The 23,745-nt window shown below is 41.5% G+C and overlaps 1 protein-coding gene across 1 annotated transcript; it reads right to left on the bottom strand.

The window, feature by feature from the left end:
- Window positions 1–42: 42 nt before the first annotated feature.
- On the bottom strand, window positions 43–23,745 carry usp36 (ubiquitin specific peptidase 36). The gene is made up of 21 exons (XM_080856951.1): window positions 23,650–23,745; window positions 14,956–15,217; window positions 13,226–13,441; window positions 12,917–13,027; window positions 12,646–12,748; window positions 11,926–11,993; window positions 11,677–11,747; window positions 10,991–11,073; window positions 10,674–10,785; window positions 8,622–8,762; window positions 8,422–8,522; window positions 8,180–8,306; window positions 7,503–7,832; window positions 7,112–7,291; window positions 6,567–6,703; window positions 5,641–6,306; window positions 5,037–5,242; window positions 2,899–3,072; window positions 2,670–2,785; window positions 2,454–2,587; window positions 43–1,955 (listed from the first exon to the last, which is right to left on the bottom strand). Exons 2-20 carry the CDS (start codon window positions 15,206–15,208, stop codon window positions 2,456–2,458), a joined length of 3,327 nt encoding a protein of 1,108 aa, XP_080713077.1. The 5' UTR covers window positions 15,209–15,217; window positions 23,650–23,745; the 3' UTR covers window positions 43–1,955; window positions 2,454–2,455.

Raw genomic sequence — 23,745 nt, 5'->3', positions numbered from 1 at the left:
TTTTTCACAAAAGTCACAACTTTATTGCACCGGTTTGTTCATATATATATATATTCTAGTCATTAGACCCAACATAACAGCTAGGTCAGGAAGGCGGTGCAAATTTCAGAACCATCAATGCATATGACATGAACCATTGGGATTGGAACGCGCGTGGTTGTGTGTTGCTGAATGTGTTTTTCCCTGCACAGCTGAACAACTTCCAGCTGCTTTTTTTTTTTACAAACATCCTACAAACACTAGAAATCGGATCTAACACATTTACAGGAGAGTTATAGGAAGGTCCCAGACACTCACTCACTCACTCACTCACACTCACACGCACGCACGCACATCCTGTCTCAAAATCTTCCCAGGTACAAAGATTTTCATTTGTATGCTGCCAGTGGGATTTCCTATGTCGAAGGAGGCTTGTGTTTGGTCTCACGGGCATCTACGGGGGAATGTGGGGGGTGGGGGTGGGGATCTGAGCTCCAAGGCTAGGGAGACAGTGGGGAGACATGATGGACTGTACAGTGATCTACATAGGCAAAGCTGGGATTATTCTTTAAATATCATCACTTTTATATTGATATATTTTATCTGTGGTCAAGTAAATAGAGTTCATATTTTTCCAAATATACTACTATTAAACATCTGATGAGAACACATGTGAACAACATTGGGCTGACAGGTATGTGTGACAGAGAGAAAGATGGTAAGCTCTGTTGTGTGAATGGGAACATGGCTGACTGGTCAGATGATGCTGGAAGGTGATCTGTTAGACTGTTGGCACTATTGCATAGTCAAAATATGAGGCAGATGCCAAACTGATCCCTTACACACAACACAGTCTGTCTTCTACTCCCTCCTGTGAAGTCAGGGGCTGTTTCTCCTCACCACACACTCATGTCCCCAAAGTGGTGGGGTGTTACCATGACAACAGCATGAATGGGGCATTAGAACATCAGAAATCAGAACATTCGTGGCATCATAAAATGCATAAACGACATCCACGATTAACTGGGCTAATCTGAGCTAATATACTCTACACACCAACACAAGTTGGCATTCAGGGTACTTCGAGGGACCAAATGTGATATGTTACAAAAAGATGACGGGTAAAAATGTTCGATCGTCTCATTCCATTTAGTCCATGTCACATTAACGGTTATTGAATTCCTTGACTAAGGCATCAATGATTGAACTCAGAACAAAACCAAGCAGCTTGGATGTGACAAAACATGTATAAAAAAAATAAAACAAAAATAAAATGTAAAAGAAATGTGTCTGTAGGCACCAGTTGAGCAGTGGGAACAGCCTGCTGCCACTAGTACTCTCATGTGGAGGTGGGTGGCATCTACCCTCTCAGCCAGGGAGGGTAGACCGATAATAAGAAACAAAGACATGCTCTCCGACAACTGTGGATGAACGGGTTCATCCGTTGCGAGCCTACAAGGTTAAGTATGGCCACTGACCTACACAAATTGATGTAGTGCCAATGTTAAAAAAATCAAAAAACAAACCAACCAAAAAAATAACCAAAAAAAAAAAAACACGTTATCTGAAATTCATTTTTAGGGGGCATCGCAAAGGTCTGTGTGCATGAGTATATAGGAGTGCGTGTTGGTGTGTGTGTGTGTATATATATTAGACTCAAAGGCAACAGGAGAACTCTCCATCCAAAGCTTCTTGAGCACTCACAAACACACCATTACATACAGAGCCATACACTCCACCTTAAACAAACGTTGTCTTTTAAAACCGTTCGGCCAGACTCGGTATGGTCACATTTACAGTTCACCAGCTGGACCTAGACCCAGCAGAAGGAGAGGAGAGAGGAAAATTCCACACTCTCAGATGACACTCCTCCAGCGGTCGGTACCATGAAGGTCTTGGGGTGTCCAATCCATATACCTCCGTACACCACCTCCATTGGACTGGCAGAGACAGATTCCTCCTGGCTCAGCTGCTCTCTGAGGGAGGAAAAATTCAGCACGACAAATGAGCCCCCTTTGAACATGTCTATACAGACCACACAGCAGTGCTTAACTGAGGACGGCACAATCTTTCCACATATCTGAACTGGGAACACATTAAGTAAGTGTCTTCCTCCAATAACGTGTACTGTAGAATAAAGGTTAAAGGTTCTTTTGAAAATAACCAATAAAAAGCCCATTCTTACAGGAGGTGGCTGTACAGTTTGCGCAGGAGCATGCTAGCTAGCTAGCTATGAAACAAGCAAGAGTGGCTAGAGAGAAAGAACACAGGGCTGACACCGAACCTCATTCAACAGCTTGAACTAAGAGATAGGGGGTAGCCTCATGAGAGAGTTTAGAGTTTAACTCCAGCTAGCAGACACATACAGCTAAGATTTTCCAATTTTCTGAACTCTTAACCCTGGTTTCCTACTGACTCAGAGTCTTGTCTGAAGACCAGTCATGGCCCCCTGAATCTCGAGTGCCCCTCCTCACCTTCAGTGGCGGAACCCCAGTCTGCTCCGCTTCCCTCCAGGGATGACATTCCACATACTACGATGGTCCTGGATCTTCTGAAACGCATTCCCTCGTTTCCTCTTCTCCTTTTTGTACTTCTTGATTTTCTTCACCTGTAGGAGCAAGACTGACATGAGGTTGTGTGTGCAACCATGAGATGTCATGAGTGTTATGCCGGCCATTGTGCCTCCTCACCTTCCCACTGTCGAAGTCCTCATCCCACTCATCGATCACTGTGGAATTCTTGGCAAACTGGGCATCTTCAATGGCATCTTTACTGATTACGGAGTCTTCTCCGCCCCAACTAAGGACTGCATGAACACACACATCAGTACAAGTATATCACATGACTGAAAAATATTTGTTTTCTGGTAAATGAACAGATGTTCATTGAGGAATGGTGTGGCAGGAAGAGGAGGCTGACCTGGTGCTCCATAGGCCGTGTCACTGGAGTTCTTCAGCAGCTCCTCGACAACCCCTCCACTCCGCCTACCATCCCAGCAACCTTTGGGGCCAGACTCCTCGTCTTTCGCAGCAGGAGCCTGGTTGCGCTTGTAGCCATCCTGGACTTTACTGTCCCATACCACCACAGGAGCGGCTAAAACAAGAGCCAAAACCACAACGTTTCACTTGCATTATGAAGCTTGCATTATTTTAGTTCCTTTTTTTTCATAATGAATTCATGTTAGCCTATATTTGTTTACCTAAATTATATTTAAGTTCCCCAACATCGCTACCATATGGACAACAAAAACATGTGTCAGCTAACAATAAACCAAACATTGCATTGCAGTAGGCTACTACATTAACTTCCTTCCAGCTTTAATAGCTGTACTTTACAGATGATTCACCTAGTGAAGTTGCAATGCTAATAATAATAGGCTATGGTAAGGTAGCAGCTTTCAATACAGTACATTTTTGAACAGGAAATTACAAATACACAAACAAACACACCAGATGAAATTAAGCACGTTGACACAGATTGAAAAGACTTTAATGTCCCTCCCCTACTTATTTTACTGGATATTGACCGGCTTTGAGGGCAGAAGGAACTAGAATAGAGCGTCTGATGGTCTAAGACTAAATTTAAAAGTCGTCCGCTTGCCTGCGAGGCAGTTCAGAATAGGGTTGGGTACCGAGAACCGGTTCCAATATGGCAAAGGTTCCTATACAACCGGTACGTCACGCAGATTTCGGTGCCTCCTTTCGGAGCCTGAGCCGATTGAAATAAATAACAGCAACAAATCGTGCAGCAAATCTTGAAATTGTACGTAAAATGTTGTCTTATAAACAGGAATTATTTTAGGCTGCAACATGAAACACGGCGGCTGCTTCCAAAACAGTAGAAAACGAGCGATAGTGACGTTAGTGGCGTAAGTATGATCTGTATGAATTATTTTGTATTTTGTTGCCAGGCAGATTTCGTGGGGCACATTTAATTACAACTGCCCCAGCTGCCAAATTAAACTTTGTCCTGTGTCGCTCACGCTCATTGGTGTTTTAATAGCAACAGTCTTATGACAGTGAAGAGCAGGCAGCATTTCACAGACAAGCACAAACAGAACTAGCCATCAACCTTTTAAAAGAGAAAATACCCAAGGGTAAATGGTCAAAAGTGTGGCTGTATTTTGCAAGATTCAAACATCGCTACGTGCAGCAAATTCAGCACAACAATTGCGTGTAAAGAGGGGAGAGAAGGCAAGAGTCAACAGCAGATCACAACTGCAGACTGAAAAATAAACGGAGATGACAGCAAAACTTATCCTAGTCTCTTAAAGGGGCAGTGTACATTTTCTCATACTCTGTGTGTTCAAGTCACAAGACTAACTATAAACAAGATAGAAAAGATAGGTATAAACAAATCAGAAAATGGTGTAATTTCATGAAATAAATGCAAACAAAATAATACATTTTTGACTTTAAAGGCAAATATGTTCATATGTTTGCAAAAGAAGCTTGAAGCTGTAGTGGGTACAGAGTGTGTTTTTTTTTTTTTTTACTTATTTATATTTATTTAAGTATACTATAAACTGTTGTTTACAGTTAATATAATGTTCATAGTTTGAAGATAAAAAGAAGGTGTAGTTTGAAGCCAAGTGTTTTGTATGCATTTATATTAATAGTAGACTTTTAACAGTTAATATATTGTTCAATTTGAAGAAATGAATTGCCTTGGCAATAAAAAAAAGCCTTTCTTTAATGTAGTCAATCATCGTTTTGTGCTTTTTAAAAAAAGTATCGGTTCAGGCACCGTTTAAGCACCGGTATCGTTTTTAAAGTATCGGTTTAGCACCGGTATCGGAAAAACTCAAATGATACCCATCCCCAGTTAGGAATATAAAAGAACTAGCCAAGACTCGGAATCTGCTTGACCGGCAAGCAATTTATCCACTCCTGTAAACATAACCTACTGACACATGTCTATCTGTGGTGCCTTTAACTTGAAATTGAATCTGTAGTCAGATTGACCAAAGCCTGATTGCTTTGTGGCCCTAAATTGTACCATGACTGACTGGGAGGAAAGCTGAGATGCTTAAAACAGAGAGAAATGATGTCAGATACCTATGGCAGAAGGATTGGTTATCTTCTGGTCTCGTTTGGTGAGAGCGCTGTCGTTCGAGCCCAGGACTTTCTCCACCTCCTTTGGCTGACTCTCCTCCTCTCTCGGACTCTCCTCCTCAAGCTTTCGTTTCCTCTTCTTGCGTTTTTGCTTCAACTCATCCGAGTCTACAGTGTCTGGTTCCCCTCCAACAGCATTCACCTTCACCCTAGACAAGACCAAGACAATACACAAACGTCACAAACATCCAATGGCTATGCAAACCACAGTTAAGATAAAAACAATTCTCCACCTATAACAGCTCTGACTCAAAACCATGGCAGGATAAATAAACCTGAAAACAGTGTCATATTACACATCCATGCATTGTATTTCTTGGTGCTCACTCACAGCACCAAAAGGAGCTTGACTTCAGCATGAACTGCATTAATTAAATATGCAGTGGTCCAAACCAGAGGGAAGATACTGACTGAAGCTAACCCTCTACAGCCTTCCCCACTGCTCAGAGCGTGCAACGCTAAATGTTCACAAACACAGCACAAACTCCGTCAACTCTGATGGCTGTACTATCGAGCAATGTGCATTACAGTCACACGACACACTCACCTTTGGGGGCCGTAGGATGTGGGGCAGTCTGCTTCCTCCTGTGCTCCATCCTGTGCTCCATCCAGCGCCGCCATCTTCTTTTTCTTCTTCTTCCTCCTCTGCTTCTCCGACTGCTCCAGAGTGTGGGTGGTGCACTGCGTGTGTGTGTCAGGGGTGGGTGTGTCTGTGTGCTGTGCTTTTGGCTGTGAGGAGGTTGATGTGCGTGGTGTGGGTGTGTGTGTAGCCGTCGTTAGCCTCCAGCTGTCTCCCAGCCTCCAGTCCTCCTCCTGCAGGGGAGTCTTCGCACTAGGCCGCTGCCGCGGCTGCGACTGCCCCTCTCCCTTCCCCTCCTCCATCTTTTTCCTCTTTGCTTTTTTCTTCTTGCGCTTCTTTTCAGCCAAAGGGCCCTCCTCTTGCATCTCCGGGGTTGGCTTGTGTGTCTCCGCTGGCTCTGTGGTTGGCTCATTAGTTTCTGAGTGGCGGCGTTTGAGCGCCTCCTTCTTATTCTTTTTCTTCTTCTTCTTCTTCTTGAGGAGGGGGCTGACGGGCAGGGCTGACGGCAGTGACTGGAGCTTAGAGGGGCTTAGTGTGTGTGTGTCAGACTGAGAGGGTTTCTGAGATGGGCAGTGTATGGAGGGCTTTTGGGGGAGCGGTGAAGAATTTAGGAGTGAGTAAGAGGGAGAAAACCTGCAGAGAAAAAGAAGAACCTCATAATGTATCCATACACCCAACAATACACACATCAAACAACTCAACAACACACACAAGTCACAATTCACAGACACAGCTTAAGACTGCCCTTCATGCTTAAGGTATCTAGCTGATTTGTCCGCAGCGATTTACAAAACATATTTGAAAAAAATAGAACCATAACAATGGGGTGAAATAAAGCATTATGCGTAAAGCAACAAAACGCATAGGCGTCATTAGTTAGGTTGTCATTTTACCTGTGCTGTTGGTTGGTGTGGCCAGACGTGTGTGCATGAAGTTGAGTGAGCTTAGTGGGATGGGCGGAGTCAAAGGAGAGATGAGATGATGACTTGGGCGGGGACTCAGTGTTCAGACTCCGGCTGTGACTGGCTTCCTGCAGTGATTGACATAAATAAAAACTTGGTGGTCTAAAGAAAAAAAGAAAACCATAGCCATGAACATGACAAAACAAGGGAGTGACAAGGAGGAGGGAAGACCAAGAGCAAAACAACCAAAGGAACAAAGGAGGGAAAATACAGAAATGAAAAAGAAGAAAGTATGACAGATAAGAGTTAGAAATGGTTAGAGGAAAAGAATTTAACTAAAAAGAGACAAAAAAGTCTAACAAACAGTGCTGACATGGTTGTTAAATCAGAGGCAATATAGCAGAGACAAGAGTAAAGAAAAAAAAAAAAAGCCGTCATGTGACATCATATTCACAGATATTCACTCGCAGATTCAGATATACCCTCTCCCCTCAACACACATACACCACACACGTCCCACAGGCTGGTGGGCTTACCTTCTTGGCGGAGAGGGCGAGGCGTTTGGCGGGCGGCGGGCTCATGGTGCTCTGGAGCGAGGTCAGGCTGCTGAGGGCAGGGGGCTTCAGCCGGTCGGCGCTCTTGGAAGGGGACGGGGACGCCGTGCCATTCATAGCCCCCGCTACTCCGACAGGAGCGCTGCGCGTGCCAACCGAATCCTGCAAACACACACACACACACACACCAGCTTTAAGTTTTGGATGATGAGGGAAAACTTGAAATCTTCTCTAGTTTATATTTAGTTATCTAGGTTACTCCATAATTATTAAAACATCTCCCCAAGACTATACTCAGACAAAGGTCAAGTTTAAATATTAGCAGACTTTGTGTTTGTGTGAAGGTGTGTTTTTTGGTGCGTGTGTGCTATACCTTAGACTCTGAGGTGTCAGAATCAGAGAGGGACTTGAGTGAGGTAGACTGGGCTAGGCTTCGGTCACCCCGCCTCTCGCTCTCAGCTTTTGCCACACCGTTGGTTGTCTGACTGATGGGGCGGGGCTGTGGGAGGGGCTTCTTCAGCTTCTTAAAGGGCTCCTCTAATAGGACAGGTCCTCTGGGCGGGGCTTGCGATGCAGTGGTGGAATTGGAGGCAGAGCCATTGGTCAGTTTGGGCGAGTGAAGGTTGCAGGTGCTCCTGGCGATGCTCACCCCGAGACCGCTATCCACAGACTGGATCTTCCTCAGGTGAGCGGCGTCAAACTTCTGCACACACATAAACACATATGCATGAGACACCAATGCATAAATTGTGTTCATGACAACAAAAACAAACACATGATAACATGGCAACTGACAAATCCATGCAAGATACATCCACACATATCTAAATGGGTACATGGGTTTAGGAAAAATGTCAGAAGTATGCATTCTAATTAGATAAGTGCAAGCAAAAGCTGCCTAGCAATGTGAATATTTTCCTTTAGAACAAGAGGGGAAAAACCCTTAGCAGAAATAAACAATGAAAATGTGTCAATATCTATAGGGGACCTTACAGACCCCAATTCACATAAATTAGCCTTTTGGTGGTTAGCAATGGCAGTTTGAGTTACCTTGGAGATCTGTGGCGAAGATAGAGGGGCATTAAGATTCTTCTTCATATCCGGGGTCACGCTGGTCTTTCCAGACTGTCCTATACATTGCTTGGGCCCATCAGCATTCTTTCTGCTCTCTGGAATCCTGGGTACGAATGGAGCCAGAGTTAGCGGAGAAACGCACACTACACACAAACTTGTAGCTTGTAAACACTAACAGAGACATTTTCACAAGAAAAATGAATCACACACACACAGACCTCAGATAGAAGAGAACATAAGCTTGCTGGTTCAGGACAACCTTGATGTTGCTGGAATGAACCATCGAGTCATTCATCTGATACCACTGCCCATTACTGGCCTAGGAAAACATAAGGCAATGGGAATTAGAACACAATCTATCGATGGTGATCTGCAGTGCTATTTGCAATAATGCTATTTGAGGGCGAAATTGTCTCACCTTCACATAACAGTAATAATGCCCTGCATGGCAGCTATACCCAGAATGCACTAGGACAGCATAGAGGCCGTACATTACTGGGTCCCCTGTGCTCTGGGACATGTACGGCCTGATGTTCAAGAACTCTGGGTAACCAACATCCTGTGTGGAAGACAAAGACCTTGAGGATATTACACATACCATTTCTGCAATTGGACACATGATGTTTTTACAGTAAATAACAATACAATGACCACTGACTAGATACAAACGAAGTCATTCTGAAGTTCAACAGTGAGTATGATCAAAATTCACTAGCAAAAATGTCCTCAACGTGCATTTAGAGTACAGGTTTTTTTTTTGGGAATCGTTCTTTAGGTTGAAAGTTACCGTATGTAGCAATTGTACTTCAAGGTTAGGGTTATGATTAGAAATGTTACCTTAAAATAACACCTTCAAAAAATGGGGGCGCTACAATGACGTTTAATATGGAGAATGGCCTCTGTGCCATTGCCATACCAGGGTCCGTAGCAGGGATTAAAATTAACTTTTTTCACCACCGTCCCGGAACCGTCCCAAAACTAATTTTCAACCGTCCCGAAACGTCCCGGAACCATCCCGAATTTTTCCCATGCATTTCCTGTTTTCACACATTTCTGATACCTTTCACAGTTGTAATTATGAGGGAATTTAGTTGATACCAGTCTGAGGATGACATATAAGCTGAATTGAAATGTTCACATCCTTATAGGGTCACTAGGAAAGGCCAGATCATAGGCTTTGGCTGAAATAAGCACGCTTTCCCATGCATTTCCTGTTTTCACAAATTTCTGATACCTTTCACAGTTGTAATTATGAGTGTATTTAGTGGATACCAGTCTGAATTGAAATGTTCACAATTGATATTATGCGTTTATTCTATCAGTACCAGTCTGATGTTGACATAAGACCTTTAATTAAAAAAAAATATCCATGCACCTCCTGTAATGTGCTAAATTAATTATATTAGTTCATCATTGTAGCCTAGTATATTTTCCCAAAAGTTGTCCAGCATAGCATATTTTGAACTTAGTTTACCTATCAGTTTGCATGAGCTGCCTCGGGACTTTTATTGTGAAAGGCTGCCCGACGGAACGGCAGAAAACCCGGAAAGAGAGCCGTGGTTGTGCCGTGGGATGCGTCAATGTGATCTAAATTACTACAATTTTGCCTTTTATTGCATTCAAATACCAGTAAATATATTTTCACAACTAAATACAAGTCTGAACATCGCACTGTGTGAGTGTTGTTGAGCGTTGAATGAATAAGAGACCTAGCGATGTTTTGAATTTCTGACAAATGTCTAACTTCAAGCCAATTCATCTCCGGTTTCAACCAGCGCAACATATCTTACTGCCGTATTAAATAAAATGCCGAAACGAGTTTCTTCTTCACAGAGCTTGAGCGGGAAGCAAGCGCAACATTCTGAAACATTGTCACTAATAGAACACAAACGTGAGGCGCGAGTCCATTTCAAGTCAAGTCAGATTTATTGTCAGTGTCTAATGTCTTCATTCAAGGACATTGAAATTGCGTTTCTTTTCCGTTTAAATGAGTTGCAAGTGCAATGAAAAACGGGCTGAAATCCTTGTCGTCCCGAAGTCGTCCCAAATTAAATTGTTGATCGTCCCAATGACAATTTAATACGGCCCCGGGACGACGGGACGACGGGACGATGTTAATTTTAATCCCTGGTCCGTAGGCATATTACTGCGCTATGTAGGTTTCTGGAAGATGCCCTGGTACTACTCTCTGCCTGACTAGTGAGTAACGTATTTGCCGTCTTGCTTCGTCTTGTGTTGCAATTGCTTGATTTTAGACTGTGTTAGAAAAGTTGTCATAGTGTCAAAGTAATTCAATTTCAACAGGTTTCACTAGGTTAAGCCGCTAGCATCTCTTTAGCGATTAGCAATTCCTCCGTTGTGCTGCTTTAACACCGGTTTCTCAAGTTATGACTGAGGCCTGTATTATACCGTCAATAAAAAGATGTTGGATATGCATTAATGTTCGTTAAAAGCAGTATTATGGCCTTACCTTGGTGATCTTCCCCCCGCTGAAGTTGGCGAACCTCTTGAGTGACAGCGTCAGGACATTGGATGTCCGGTGGACAGTGAAACGCTTTGTTGCTGGAACTTTCTTCTTACATCTAAATGAATAATAATCAGACCATGAGCCAGAGATTCTGCATGACTCCACCGAGGGATTCTTAATATGACTGCTAATACCATAGTGTTAACATTATTAATTTGTTTACTGAAGTACAATGTTTTTTTTTTTCTACTGTAAATTCAGATAAAACAGAGTAATTGGAAAAAAAGAAAGCTGTTTTGGGAATGCTTATATGGACGTACTTGGCACACATGTAGGCGTTCTCCCCACTTAAAACATCCGGCTTCACAAACAGCTCCAGAGCTCGCACAATGTTTGCCGCTTGCTGTATCACAAAACACACACAAGGTCACCAAGAATCAATATGTTTACTACATGAAATGGCTTACTGAACAGATATCCAACCATTTAGTGCGCTACCATTTAAACTTTGACCAGCTACTCGCCGGCTCGTTAAAAATAAGATATACTCAATTACGGAAAGTAGAGCCGTAACTAAAGTGTATGTGTGCGTGTGTGTGTGTGTGTGTGTGTGTGTGTATGTATGTGTAACAAAACAAAAGATACATAACTAAGAGGGTCTGGCACCTGACAGACCACTCAGAGAGATGAGGCTTACCTCTTACCCCACCTCTTTTACTATATTTTATTGCTGCAGGACCTCTATCCATACTTCACAGTCTACACCATTGCCGTCACTTTCTCCCTGCACCGGTTCCTAATCATTGCTATTAAAGGGATAGCCCCACCCCTACTGAGGGACCGTCAGCTGCACATGTAGGAATGCAGCAGGTGCCAGTAATTAATGAAACAAAGAAAAAAAAATATATATATATATATATATATAAATTCATGTACGTGTGCTTGTGTGTGTGTATGTGTGTGTATATATATATGTGTTTGTTACACTAGGCAATCTCATACTTACTCGGATCTCAACAGCAATGTCCAGATACGGGTCATAAGTGTCCGACACACTTTTGCAAATAGAACACTTCACTGTAATAACGGGGGGGAGTAAAAAAGGATTATTTCAAGTCTGACATGATACTTTTACAGCCAGGTATATAGCTTTGTAAGCAAAAAGGTAAAGCAAAGTGTAACATAAGTAAGCAGAGGGCTGTGGCCTAATATAATCCAAGTTGGAATATCTAATGAACAGTTAAGGTTGCTATACCTCGAGACCTGAGGTAACCCCCAAAAATCTGATGGACCAGGGTGGTGGCCTGAGTCTGTCTATCCAACCTGAGGATACAAAGAAACCTTCACTGAGGATATGACAACAAACAATTCAGAGAAACTTACTTGACATATGTTACTAGACCACAGCTAACTAGAACTCACAACAACAGTAAGATATTGCATTCTACATTGGTATAGGACTGTTTTTGATTAGTCGATTATTTGAGAAGTTTGGAAATATAATCCTTTATAATGCATATATTTCAAAATTCAAGGTTTATGCCTCAACAGATGTTATGAACAAAATCCTAAAACATTATATTCAATGTATTAATACTAAATTAGTATAATAAAATACAAATTAAATATATATACATTTTATAAAATTTAAATGTATAAAAATGGGTTTACAAACAGCTCTGCTCATGTTACTCCATCATCTTTCCTACTTTACAGACAAGTGACGAAGTTACTCCACAGCCTAGAGAAAACCTTTTTTTATATATATACAGTGTGTGTGTGTGTGTGTGTGTGTGTGTGTGTATTTATATACATATATATAGTGGGCTAACTATTTTTACAGTCGATTGAGTTGATTAGTTGCAGCCTTACAGTGGTACAATGGCCATAAGGCACAGTTGAACTCACAAGTGACTTTGATTATGTACCAAGAGCACTCGAAAATCATTTTTGCTTCACCAACACAAATTCTTACTTTGGGTAGCCATTCAGACAGGCCTTCTGCATGGCATCAATGGTGTAGCGCAGGAATTCATGGGCATCTTCCTGACTTCCAAAGCGAAAATGCCGGGCAATCTCTGCACAAAAATAGACAGAAAGACAAATAAAGTGAAAGGGCACCACCTTTGCACACAAAGGAAAGTGATGAGAGCTGATTGCTGCGTTCACATGTCGGTGGACAGAGCTAAGAGAGATAAGGTGCACAACATAGGAAAGGAGTGAGCGACACAGAGAGTAATTCTTACTTTTGATGTCCCTGATGAAAGAGACAGGTTTGATGGCATTGCCCGTGTTAGCGAAGGCCTGGATGAGATGATTCTGCATGATACAAATCATACAGAAGCCTGACTGGTGACCTGGAAGACACACACATATAAGAAATATTAGTTTTTTCAACCCTGCTCACACTATAAGAAATATTAGTTATTTCATCCCTGCATGCACACACACACACACACACACACACACACACACACACACACGACAATTCAACCTTTGCAACGTATTCATTTCCGTGACACTCAAGATAAACACACACACACTCACTCACTCACATGATCGACTGTGCTCCTTGGAAAGCAGGTAGTTGGCAAGGGGAGGTGTGTATGTCAGACACTGCACCGTGGAGTTCAGGAAGCATGTGTTTCCTAGGTTATGGAGCCCTGCCCCCACCCGATAAACCCGCTCCCATCGCAAAGAAAGACGGTTGCCAGGGAACAAATGTTTCTGGGGGGCCGGAATACCGTCGCCCTGCCCACCACTGTCTCCACCTGAGGAAACAACAAAAAGCCACGTGTCAAACAACTAGTCATCAGTCAGCACCATCGATGCACTGACACATTTAAGAGCTGCCGCCAACTTCATGTTAGTCACACTTCCTTACCCTTTAGACCGACTACCTCCAAAAGTGACCTAAAAGCTCCAAATATATAGGACTTTGTTTAGATTTTTTAAGAGAAGAAAATATATAAAGGGGAAAAATTGTGGCCCATCTCCATGCTAAATTCAGTAAAGCCTGTTAGTAAAATTAACCATCTCCAGGCCTAAATGTTACAAGCTCAGCATTAGAAGTTGATCAATTAACTTTAGTGTATGAAGGGGACATGTAACCGGGGTAGTCCCAACAAACACACTTCCAAGCAAATGTAGAGTGATTTTCCAAATCAAACCATTGAATTCAGTGAAAACTGTGTGACTTGTTTCTTGTACAGCTGAATGAAACCCCTTCCCACCCATTTCCACTTTTTATTAATCATATCTGGCAGACCTTAGTCAATGTTCAACATATCTTAAGCCCTCTTTACATATGGAATCCATAAATGCATCAGATAAAAACAATCCATAATTGATAACGAATTGCCATTCCCACTTAGCCGTCAATCACAGCAAAATTACGTGTCATCATTCCCACGTGAAACAGCAGGTTACGGAAAAGTGAGTGCAAACCTCCGAGACATCACACAAAGATTTGTACTACAGTGACTACATAGAGCAATTATTCATGGCACAGTCATAGTTAAGATCTCATGCCAGGTAACCTAGCTATCCAACTCTAGCATTGGGAGCCAATTTAACAGTTGGCAGTTGCTAGGTTGTGTTATGAACAAAAAAGCTAAGCTTAATTTTGGTATTTGGGGATCAAATACTGAATGTTTCTATTTCATATTTTAATTTCATAAATTAAATTGAGGAGAGTGATGTTTCATGGCAATGGCGCCATTTAAACGATTTATGGTTATTTATAGGTGTCCTTACCTAGCTAGCTAGTTGGGGAGCAAAGCAACTAACTATAGCAACCAGGCAACACCATTTGCAGCATAGCCTGTAAACAGAATTTGATTTCCGAAAATCAGCTAACTAATTAAAGACAGTCTGTGATCTCAACCTGCAGATGAAGGTAATTGCTTCACATTTATTAAACAATTCTGAGAGAAATAACGGGACATGGCAAGAGCTTACTCTGATATCAATGTAGCGAATGAAGGGGGAGGAGCCCCTTCCCCTTCTTGAAGACGTGAATCTTGTTGCTCGCATTCCTACTCGAGCCATGGTAGAAGATTGTTGTTAACAATACTGGGTCGCCAGGAGATAGATTAACGTACCGAATTTGCCGTATTCACAAGACTGGCTCCCATTCCCATACTTCACCAATACCACATAATAGCAACAAATAAACACTTTTCAATGCGAGGGGGAGTTATAGTCAGTTAACAATAGGTCATGTCAGTTAGTGTTAAGTTATGGGTCTCAATCCTGCCCGCCACCCCCCCACACCCCGACCTACCCTGACGCTTGATCTGGCCGCTTTCGGGAAACCTCTGTGGCGTGGCAGTGTCACTGCGTGGATTCAAGATGACATATTTGCTCTTCAGTGCCTCTAGCTGGTAGCTGAAGCCCTTGCTGGCAGGTTCAAACTCGATCTTCTGCAGAAGGACCTTCTTGGCAGAGGAGGCCAGCAGCTTGTTGAGGTCTCCCTCATCATTGGAGTCCTTGCGGCCCGGCTTCAGGGCCTCTTTAAGTTTATCCACTATGGGCATGGTGCATCACTGTCCACAGACACACATGAACACACATTAATGTTGACTAATAAGACAATAAAACAATTTTTTAAGACAGACTACAGGGTACATATAATATATATATATATATATATATATACAGCCGTGGAAAAAATTAAGAGACCACTTCAAAATTATCAGTTTCTCTGGTTTTACTATTTATTGGTACAGCGGGTGAAATAAGTATTGAACACGTCACCATTTTTCTCAGTAAATATATTTCCAAAGGTGGTATTGACATGAAATTTTCACCAGATGTTTGTAACAACCCAGGTAATCCAAACATACAAAGAAACCAAAACAAATTAGTTCAGAAATTAAGTTATGTCTAATAATATGAAATGACACAGGAAAAAAGTATTGAACACGCTTACTGATATTTATTGAATACTTTGTACAAAAGCCTTTGACAGCTTCAAGACGCTTCCTGTATGGAGAAACTACTTGTATGCATTGCTCAGATGTGAGTTTGACCCATTCTTCAACACAAAAAGGCTTCAATTCTTGAAAGTTCCCTGGGCCTCTTCTATGAACTCTGATCTTCAGTTCTTTCCATAGATTTTCGATTGGATTCAAGTCAGGTGATTGGTTTGGCCATTCTAGCAGCTTTATTTTCTTTCTCTGAAACCAATTGAGAGTTTCCTTGGCTGTTCATTGTCTTGCTGAAATGTCCACCCTCGTTACCTCTTCATCATCCTGGTAGATGGCAGCAGATTTTAATTAAGAATGTCTTGATACATTTTTTCCATTCATCCTTGCTTCAATTGTGTGACCTTTGCCAGTACCATATGCTGAAAAGCAGTCCCACACCATGATGTTCCCACCTTCAAACTTCACTGTTGGGATGATGTGCAGTGCCATGTCTCCTACAAACATGGTGTGCATTATGTCATCCAAAGAGTTCCATTTTGCTCTCATCTGACCAGACCATATTCTCCCAGTATTTCACAGGCTTGTCCAAATTTCGTGCTCCGAACTTTAAACGAGCTTCAACATGCTTTTTCTTTAGCAATGGAGTCTTATGTGGAGAGCGTGCATACAGGCCATGGGGGTTGAGTGCATTACTTATTGTTTTCTTTTAAACAACTGTACCTGCAAATTCCAGGTCTTACTGAAGCTCTCCACGAGTGGTCCTTGGCTCTTTGACAACTCTTCTGATAATTCTTTTCACTCCTCTGTCAGAAATCTTGCGAGGAGCACCTGGTCGTGGCCAGTTTATGGTGAAATGATGATCTTTCCACTTCCAGATTATGGCCCGAAACAGTGCTCACTGGAATATTCAGAAGTTTAGAAATGCATCTGTAACCAATGCCATGAGTATGTCTTGCAACAATAAGGTTGCAAAGGTCTTGAGAGAGCTCTTTGCTTTTACCAATCATGAGTTGCTTCTTGTGTGACACCTGCTTCTTGTGTGACACCTTGGCTTCTTGTGTGACACCTTGGTAATGGTAAGGGATATTAATTTGCACTGACTAGGGGCCAGATTGCCTTCTAATTACTGAAAGATTCCAGCAGTTTTTTTGGCTTTCCATGCCTTTTTGCACCTCCCTTTCTTCATGTGTTCAATACTTTTTTCCTGTGTTATTTCACATTAATACACATTACTTAATTTCTGAATGTATTTGTTTTTTTTCTTTGTATGTATGAATTACTTGGGTTGTTACCAACATGTGGTGACAATTTCATGACAATAGCACCTTTGGAAATATATTAACTGAGAAAAATGGCGACGTGTTCAATACTTATTTCACCCGCTGTATGTGTTAAAGTAAAATGTACATTTTTGTTTTATTCTATAACCTACTGGCAACATTCCTACCAAATTTCAAATAAAAATATTGTCATTTAGATCATTTATTTGCAGAAAAATGACAATTGGTCAAAATAGCAAAAAAGATGCAGTGTCTTCAGATCTCGAATAATGCAAAGAAAACAAGCTCATATTCATTTTTAAACTACACAATACTAATGCTTTAACTTAGGAAGAGTTCAGAAATCAATATTTGGTGGAATAACCTTGATTTAAAAATCACAACTTTCATGTGTCTTGGCATGCTCTCCACCAGTCTTTCACATTGCCGTTGAGTGACTTAAAAGACCATAAGGATTGAACCAAAGCGGACTGGAGGGTCTCCTAGTTCGTCTTCTCTGATGAGTCCAATTTCACAGTAGGTGCAAGACTCTGTGGCTTGTAGGCCTCTCCAGGTCTCCGTCTAACCATAAGACGACCATGTGTTGGGCAAAGCTGAAAATTGGACTCATCAGAGAAGACGAACTAGGAGACCCTCCAATCCGCTTTGGTTCAATCCTTATGGTCTTTTACAAACCTCAGCCAGGCAAAGTACAACGTTGTCCCGGAAGAAAAACTTGCTTCCTTTTGCTCTGACAATGTTCCCCAACTCTGAGAAGTGTTTTTTCCAGCAGGGCAATGCTCCATGCCACACAGCCAGGCCAGTAAAGGTGTGGATGGAGTATCACCAGATCAGGACCCTGTCATGGCCAGCCCAATTTCGAGACCTGAATCCCATAAAAAAACCTCTGAAATGTGATCAAGAGGAAGATGGATGGTCACAAGCCATGAAAAGAAGCCGAGCTGCTTGAATTCTTGCGCCAGGAGTAGCATAAAGTCACCCAACGGCAATGTGAAAGACTGGTGGAGAGCATGCCAAGACACATGAAAGTTGTGATTTTAAATCAAGGTTATTCCACCAAATATTGATTTCTGAACTCTTCCTAAGTTAAAGCATTAGTATTGTGTAGTTTAAAAATGAATATGAGCTTGTTTTCTTTGCATTATTCGAGATCTGAAGACACTGCATCTTTTTTGCTATTTTGACCAATTGTCATTTTTCTGCAAATAAATGATCTAAATGACAATATTTTTATTTGAAATTTGGTAGGAATGTTGCCAGTAGGTTATAGAATGAAACAAAAATGTACATTTTACTTTAACACATACCAATAAATAGTAAAACCAGAGAAACTGATAATTTTGAAGTGGTCTCTTAATTTTTTCCGCGGCTGTATAGTGGTGGCCAAAATTATTAGAACACTTTGCATATTTAAGAGGTTTCAGTTGTTTTTGTTGAATTAGCCATTAAAATACCCATCAAATGAATGAAATATCTACAAAGACATCAATGTGCTCTATAAACCATAGAATAAAGCCATAAAACAATTTAGGTAATTTTCCTTACAGAAAACAAGCTAACGCTGGGTGCCCACGGTACATATGTCTTGCGTTTAATCGCTATGCGATAAGTCGCCTGGGGGGCGTGGTCAGAAAATTCAGTTTGGCTGTAGCAAATGTTATGAAAGCAAATGTATGAAACTTATTAGCAGCCCGCTAGCTAGCACTATGTGCTCCAATGGGTTTTCGGTTAAAGTTTTCGCGGCAAGCTAACACTAATAGTTCAGAGTTCAGTTAAGATGTTGCGCTGATTACTTTAATTTATAATTTGAGAATGTATTCTATCTAAACCATATATATCAGCCAGTTCAATCACAAAAACGTTGTATGTACCATATTTAGCAGCTAGCTAGCTTGCTACAATGTGTTTTCAATGGGTTTTCGGTCAAAGTATTAGCGGCAAGCTAACTAATAGTTGAGAGCTTAATTTGAGCTTAATTTAAGAACTACAATATTCTGTTTGACCTCACAGCATTCGTGTAGCATATAAACAACAACCGAGTCGATTAGACGTATACGTCTTGTATACATACAAGATAACCTTTATTCACATCAAATGTGTCCCGGTAAATGAGTCCCGATGTCCGCCATCTTGTTTCGAAATGTGTGATTACTCCCGCCCCTATGAGCTACGTTGACTTCCAAATCACACACACGCCGAACTGATTGGCTCTCAGCAGGCAGCAAGTCGCCTTCATTTGCATAGTGCTAAAAAAATCCCCAACCTTCAGCAGGCGACAAGTCGCCTCCATTCTATCCCAATTAGAGTGACACAATGTCGCGTCCCGTGGGCATCCACCGTAAGCCTATTTTACTGTCAATGTCACACAATCATGTTCCTTTAAAGAATAAGCTAAATTACTTGTGTATTCATTGAAAGGTGTGATTGTGGTTAAATTGATGGTAACGCAAGAGTCTTAGAACACAGCTGTGTGAATCTTTTGAATGTACAAGGCCTATCCTGCTCATTAAGTGATTGGTTACATCAGGGTTTTGTCACTGAGGCCACACCACCAATTGGTATAAATTCAAAGCCTCTAGAAGTAGTCTTGATGCTAATTGAACATGGCTAAGGTGAAGAAGGATCTAACAAGTGAGCAACGGGTACGAATAAAAGCCCTTTTTTGATGCTGGCTGGAGTAACCGCTACATAGCCAAGGACTTGAGATGCAGTCCAAGCACTGTAAAGTAAACTTCAGACCTGTAATGACGCCCCCAATTTACACCAGAACCGAAAGGGGAGAGGTAGAAAAAAAGAGAGTGAAGCATCTCAAAATACTCAGTCTTAAGGACCAAAGAAAGACCTCACGAGAACTGAGTGACGAGATCAACACCACAATGACTAATGGTGCAACAGTGTCTTCAAGAACTGTGCGTCGTAAACTAGGAGAAGAAGGACTTGTTGGCAGAATAGCAGCAAAGAAACAATTATTTAAAGAGAAAAATAGAGTGAAACGCCTGAAATTTGCAAAAGAACACAATAAATGGACAAAGGAAGATTGGTACAATGTGTTGTGGACTGATGAGTCCAAGTTTGAACAGTTTGGCAACATGCGAAGAGCGTTGGTTGACGGAGGGAGGGGGATAGATATAAAAATTAGTGTCTCTTGCCAACAGTTAAACACAGAGGGGGTAGTATTACAGTGTGGGGTGCCATTTCAGCCTCAGGAACAGGTGACTTAGTGAAAATGTATGGCATCATGGATAAGAAAGTATACCACAACATTGTGGTGAGGCACAGAATACCATCTGGGAGTCATCTTATTGGGCCTGGATTTTGGTCTGGCCCCCTCAATTAAGCAAATTTGGGGCGAGTTGGAATATTAACTGGACAGATCTATAATTGTACATTCAAAGGAAAGCCTTTGGGTTGAGTTGCAGAAGGCATGGGATACAATTAGTGTTGAAGTTCTCAAGAAATATATTGACTATGCCAGAGAGATGTGCTGCTGTAATTGCTGCAAAAGGTTGACATACCACATATTAAAGTTAAAAGTGGATAAAAACAGTAGGATTCAATTAATCTGATATTTGTTGTAATCAGAGCAAGCATCTGCATGTTTCATGAACATTATAAAATAAAATCATGTTTTGGAGGCAAAAAAGGTCAATATTTTCAGATCTATCAGGTGTTCTAATTATTTTGGCCACCACTGTATATATAATCACTACAATTTCATTAATGGCATAAATGCCTTTTTCCTCACCATCATAACTTAACTTAACTTTCTTCATAGTCTTGAAAAGTTCTGACAGGAAAACGATGCATAAATCTTTATAAGCTTTATAATTATCTGGTAGGCTAATTTTAAAAGCAAGAATTATAGTCGCTGAATTTGAAATTGATCGATAATTATAGTTTTCTGGGAGAAATATCTTCCTTTCAATAGTGGCACGGAAAGGGAGGCAGTCTTCGTACCCATCGGAAGAACACCCACAACAATCTCTTACCGAAATTCACTAAAGTCACAAGACAATGTTTCATCGACTCTAAGCATTCATGCTAAACTGTGTGACATCTGTGACTCCTTGATGACAACACAGGCTAGCCTGTTCACTGGTACACACCACACAATATCAGACAAACATACACATAAGAAGCCAATCCATCAGTGACTACTACTGCTTCTCTGTTTCTCAGCACTACAGACACATGCAGGCTATGCATATGTATATGAGATAGACAGACACACAGACAGGTAGCCAGCCAGCCAGCAGACCGGTGTTTAGCCAGCCTCCTGCAGTTATAGAAAACAGATGAGGCAGCAAACAGCGTGCATTTATGAGTGTGAATGTGTAGGCTTGTTGGGCGGGGGGGCTTCACCAGTGATGTCAGTCGCTGCATTCACCTTTCTCGCTGCAGTTCTCACAACCCACACAGTCACCTTCAATCCCACCATTCATCTGTTTCATGTGGCTATATGCTTCGCTCTAATACACTTTTGTGCATACACAAAGGCACACAAGCATTGACAATGCAGCCAGCCCAGCTCTCTGAGACGACGACCACACACACAATTTCCCTCTTAATTGGTCTCACGTATGCGAGCTTAAGGCTTACACACTCTGCAGGAAAATACACTCACATACATATACATGCACAGTGAAGCCGAGTGAGGGCTGCGCATCGAACACAAGGACACCTTGCCCTTCCTCTCACACAAGAGTGCAGTGATGTCAGCACTAGTGGGAGGAGCAGTGGATATCACTGAAACAGCCTTCTCCATTCAGTCTCTTTCTGCCTCTGCCGTTACACACACCTCTCACTAGCGGGCACGCACACACACACACACCTGCATTTCTTCATCTTAGACAAGCAGTCTCACATGTCCCGTTTCTCTTTTACTCACTTACATTTCACAGATATTTAACTACCAAGGGGAACAATATGCAATTAAGGTCTTAAAAATATCACAGAATATCGAGATTCCAGGCATTAAGGGGTTACAACAGGCAATAGCAACTTCAAGGACTTTATTATGTAATATCAGACAGAGTGAGCACAAATTCTGCCTGACACGTAGAAGTGCAAAGCTCCAGTATTTGATCACCATCAGCATTCATCAATTTTACTATAATAATGATCTAAAATGAATTCACTTTTTTACTGAGTGTAGCCTACAATACAGTTTGAGAATGATTGTATTTCACACTTCCTGTCTACCCGACCGTACTTCACACTCAATACAATGTCAGCCCTGTGTCCTTTTGTATTTTCCACTGCACTCAGCAGCACTTATACGATGGCAACAATCTATCCTGAACACGCACGAGCTAACAGTAAAGATGATGAATGAATCACCGACACCAGGTACAACCATTCCGTAAACAGCTTAGAGATAATTGACCTTCGTAATGTCGCTGCTAAGAAGTTAAGAGTTTGTTGTCATTTCCAGTGTTCGACAACTCGGTGCCTCATGTCAGATGAATGCACTTGAGTAACACGTGTCTGGCAAGCGGATACCGATTCAGCAATCAGTTTCGGGCGATTTATCCTAGAGTGGCTACATCACAACCAATTAAATGTCTGCATAAACGTGAAAGGCTCAGATAAATGAACAACTTCCCCAATAGAAAGAAAATACACATTATCTTTTACTTATCTGGTTATACCGTCCTTATTCGTAGGGTACAATTAACGTGAATGTGTCAAAATTCAGCTAGCCGAATAGTCAAGTTATAGGAGTTTGCATACTAGCCAGCAAACGGTGGCTAGCCAAGCGAAATTGCAAAGATCATTATGTTAACGTTGCAACGATATCTATGAACATATTTTTGTAAACTAATTTATACATCTCAAAATACATAAATTAAAGCTACCGGTTTCACTGCCCCAAGAAACTTGGTGGTAGCTTTACAAATCAAATCAGAAACCCCGTGTCCAAATACCTTTCAAACAAGCGCGTTATAACCTGGTGCTTTTCAGCGAGGTAACAAATAACTAATTTAACGAACGCGATAGTAATATAAGAAAAAACGTAGTTGTGTCAAATGACAACATCTGAAGTTGTCATTTTAGTCTCAAAATGTAACCACCTGGTGAGACAGACCAGAAAAAATTGTCTTCTGTTGTCCACGCGGTGCAAGTCGTTTAGTGTGCAAGGCTAACGTTAGCTGCCACTGCTGCTCACATTGATAGCTAAGGATAGCGAGTAAACCATTGAATGTTTACAAGATTGATCTCACATAATTCATGATGGCGGTTCAGTATGTTGGTGACAATAAAGACAAGCGCCAGCTGGCTAGAGAAGTTACACCAAATGCTGTTAATGGCAGAGGTACACTAACTTTAACCAATCTATCCAGCAATGTTAGCTACGTGGTAACCTGGTTTGGCTTTCGTGCTTAATATCGTTAGCTAGCTAGCCTCCGAAAACAACTCCAGTGAAAACAGAAAATACTCTGATACAATTCAAATTATATAACGACCACACTAATCCACGACAGTTAACTGTCCAAATTGTCGCTACTATATGTAAATACAACACTGATCGACAACGTCCAATAATTACCTAGCTAAAATTATCTAACCAAGTTTCTTCAATCTGAAATTAGCTGGATAGCTAACCAGCAAGTTAGCTGGACAGACCACATTAGCTAACGTGGCGAACGTGTCTCGTCTAGTGCTGCAATGTGATAACCCTTCTGTCATTTTTTACAGAACCTCAAAACAACCACAGCGAACACGATATGATTTAGTAAAGAGCTAATAATATTCCTGACAACCTACCTTTTATTGTAGCATCCACTTCGTTTGCTACGTCTATTTTGTGTTGGACACAGGGTGCGTCGCTAGAACACCGTCATTTTGTTACATTCTTTCCTC

This window comes from Sprattus sprattus (assembly GCF_963457725.1).
Source record: "Sprattus sprattus genome assembly, chromosome: 18".
NCBI lineage: Eukaryota > Metazoa > Chordata > Actinopteri > Clupeiformes > Clupeidae > Sprattus > Sprattus sprattus.
This window is presented reverse-complemented; position numbering and strand designations above follow the sequence as displayed.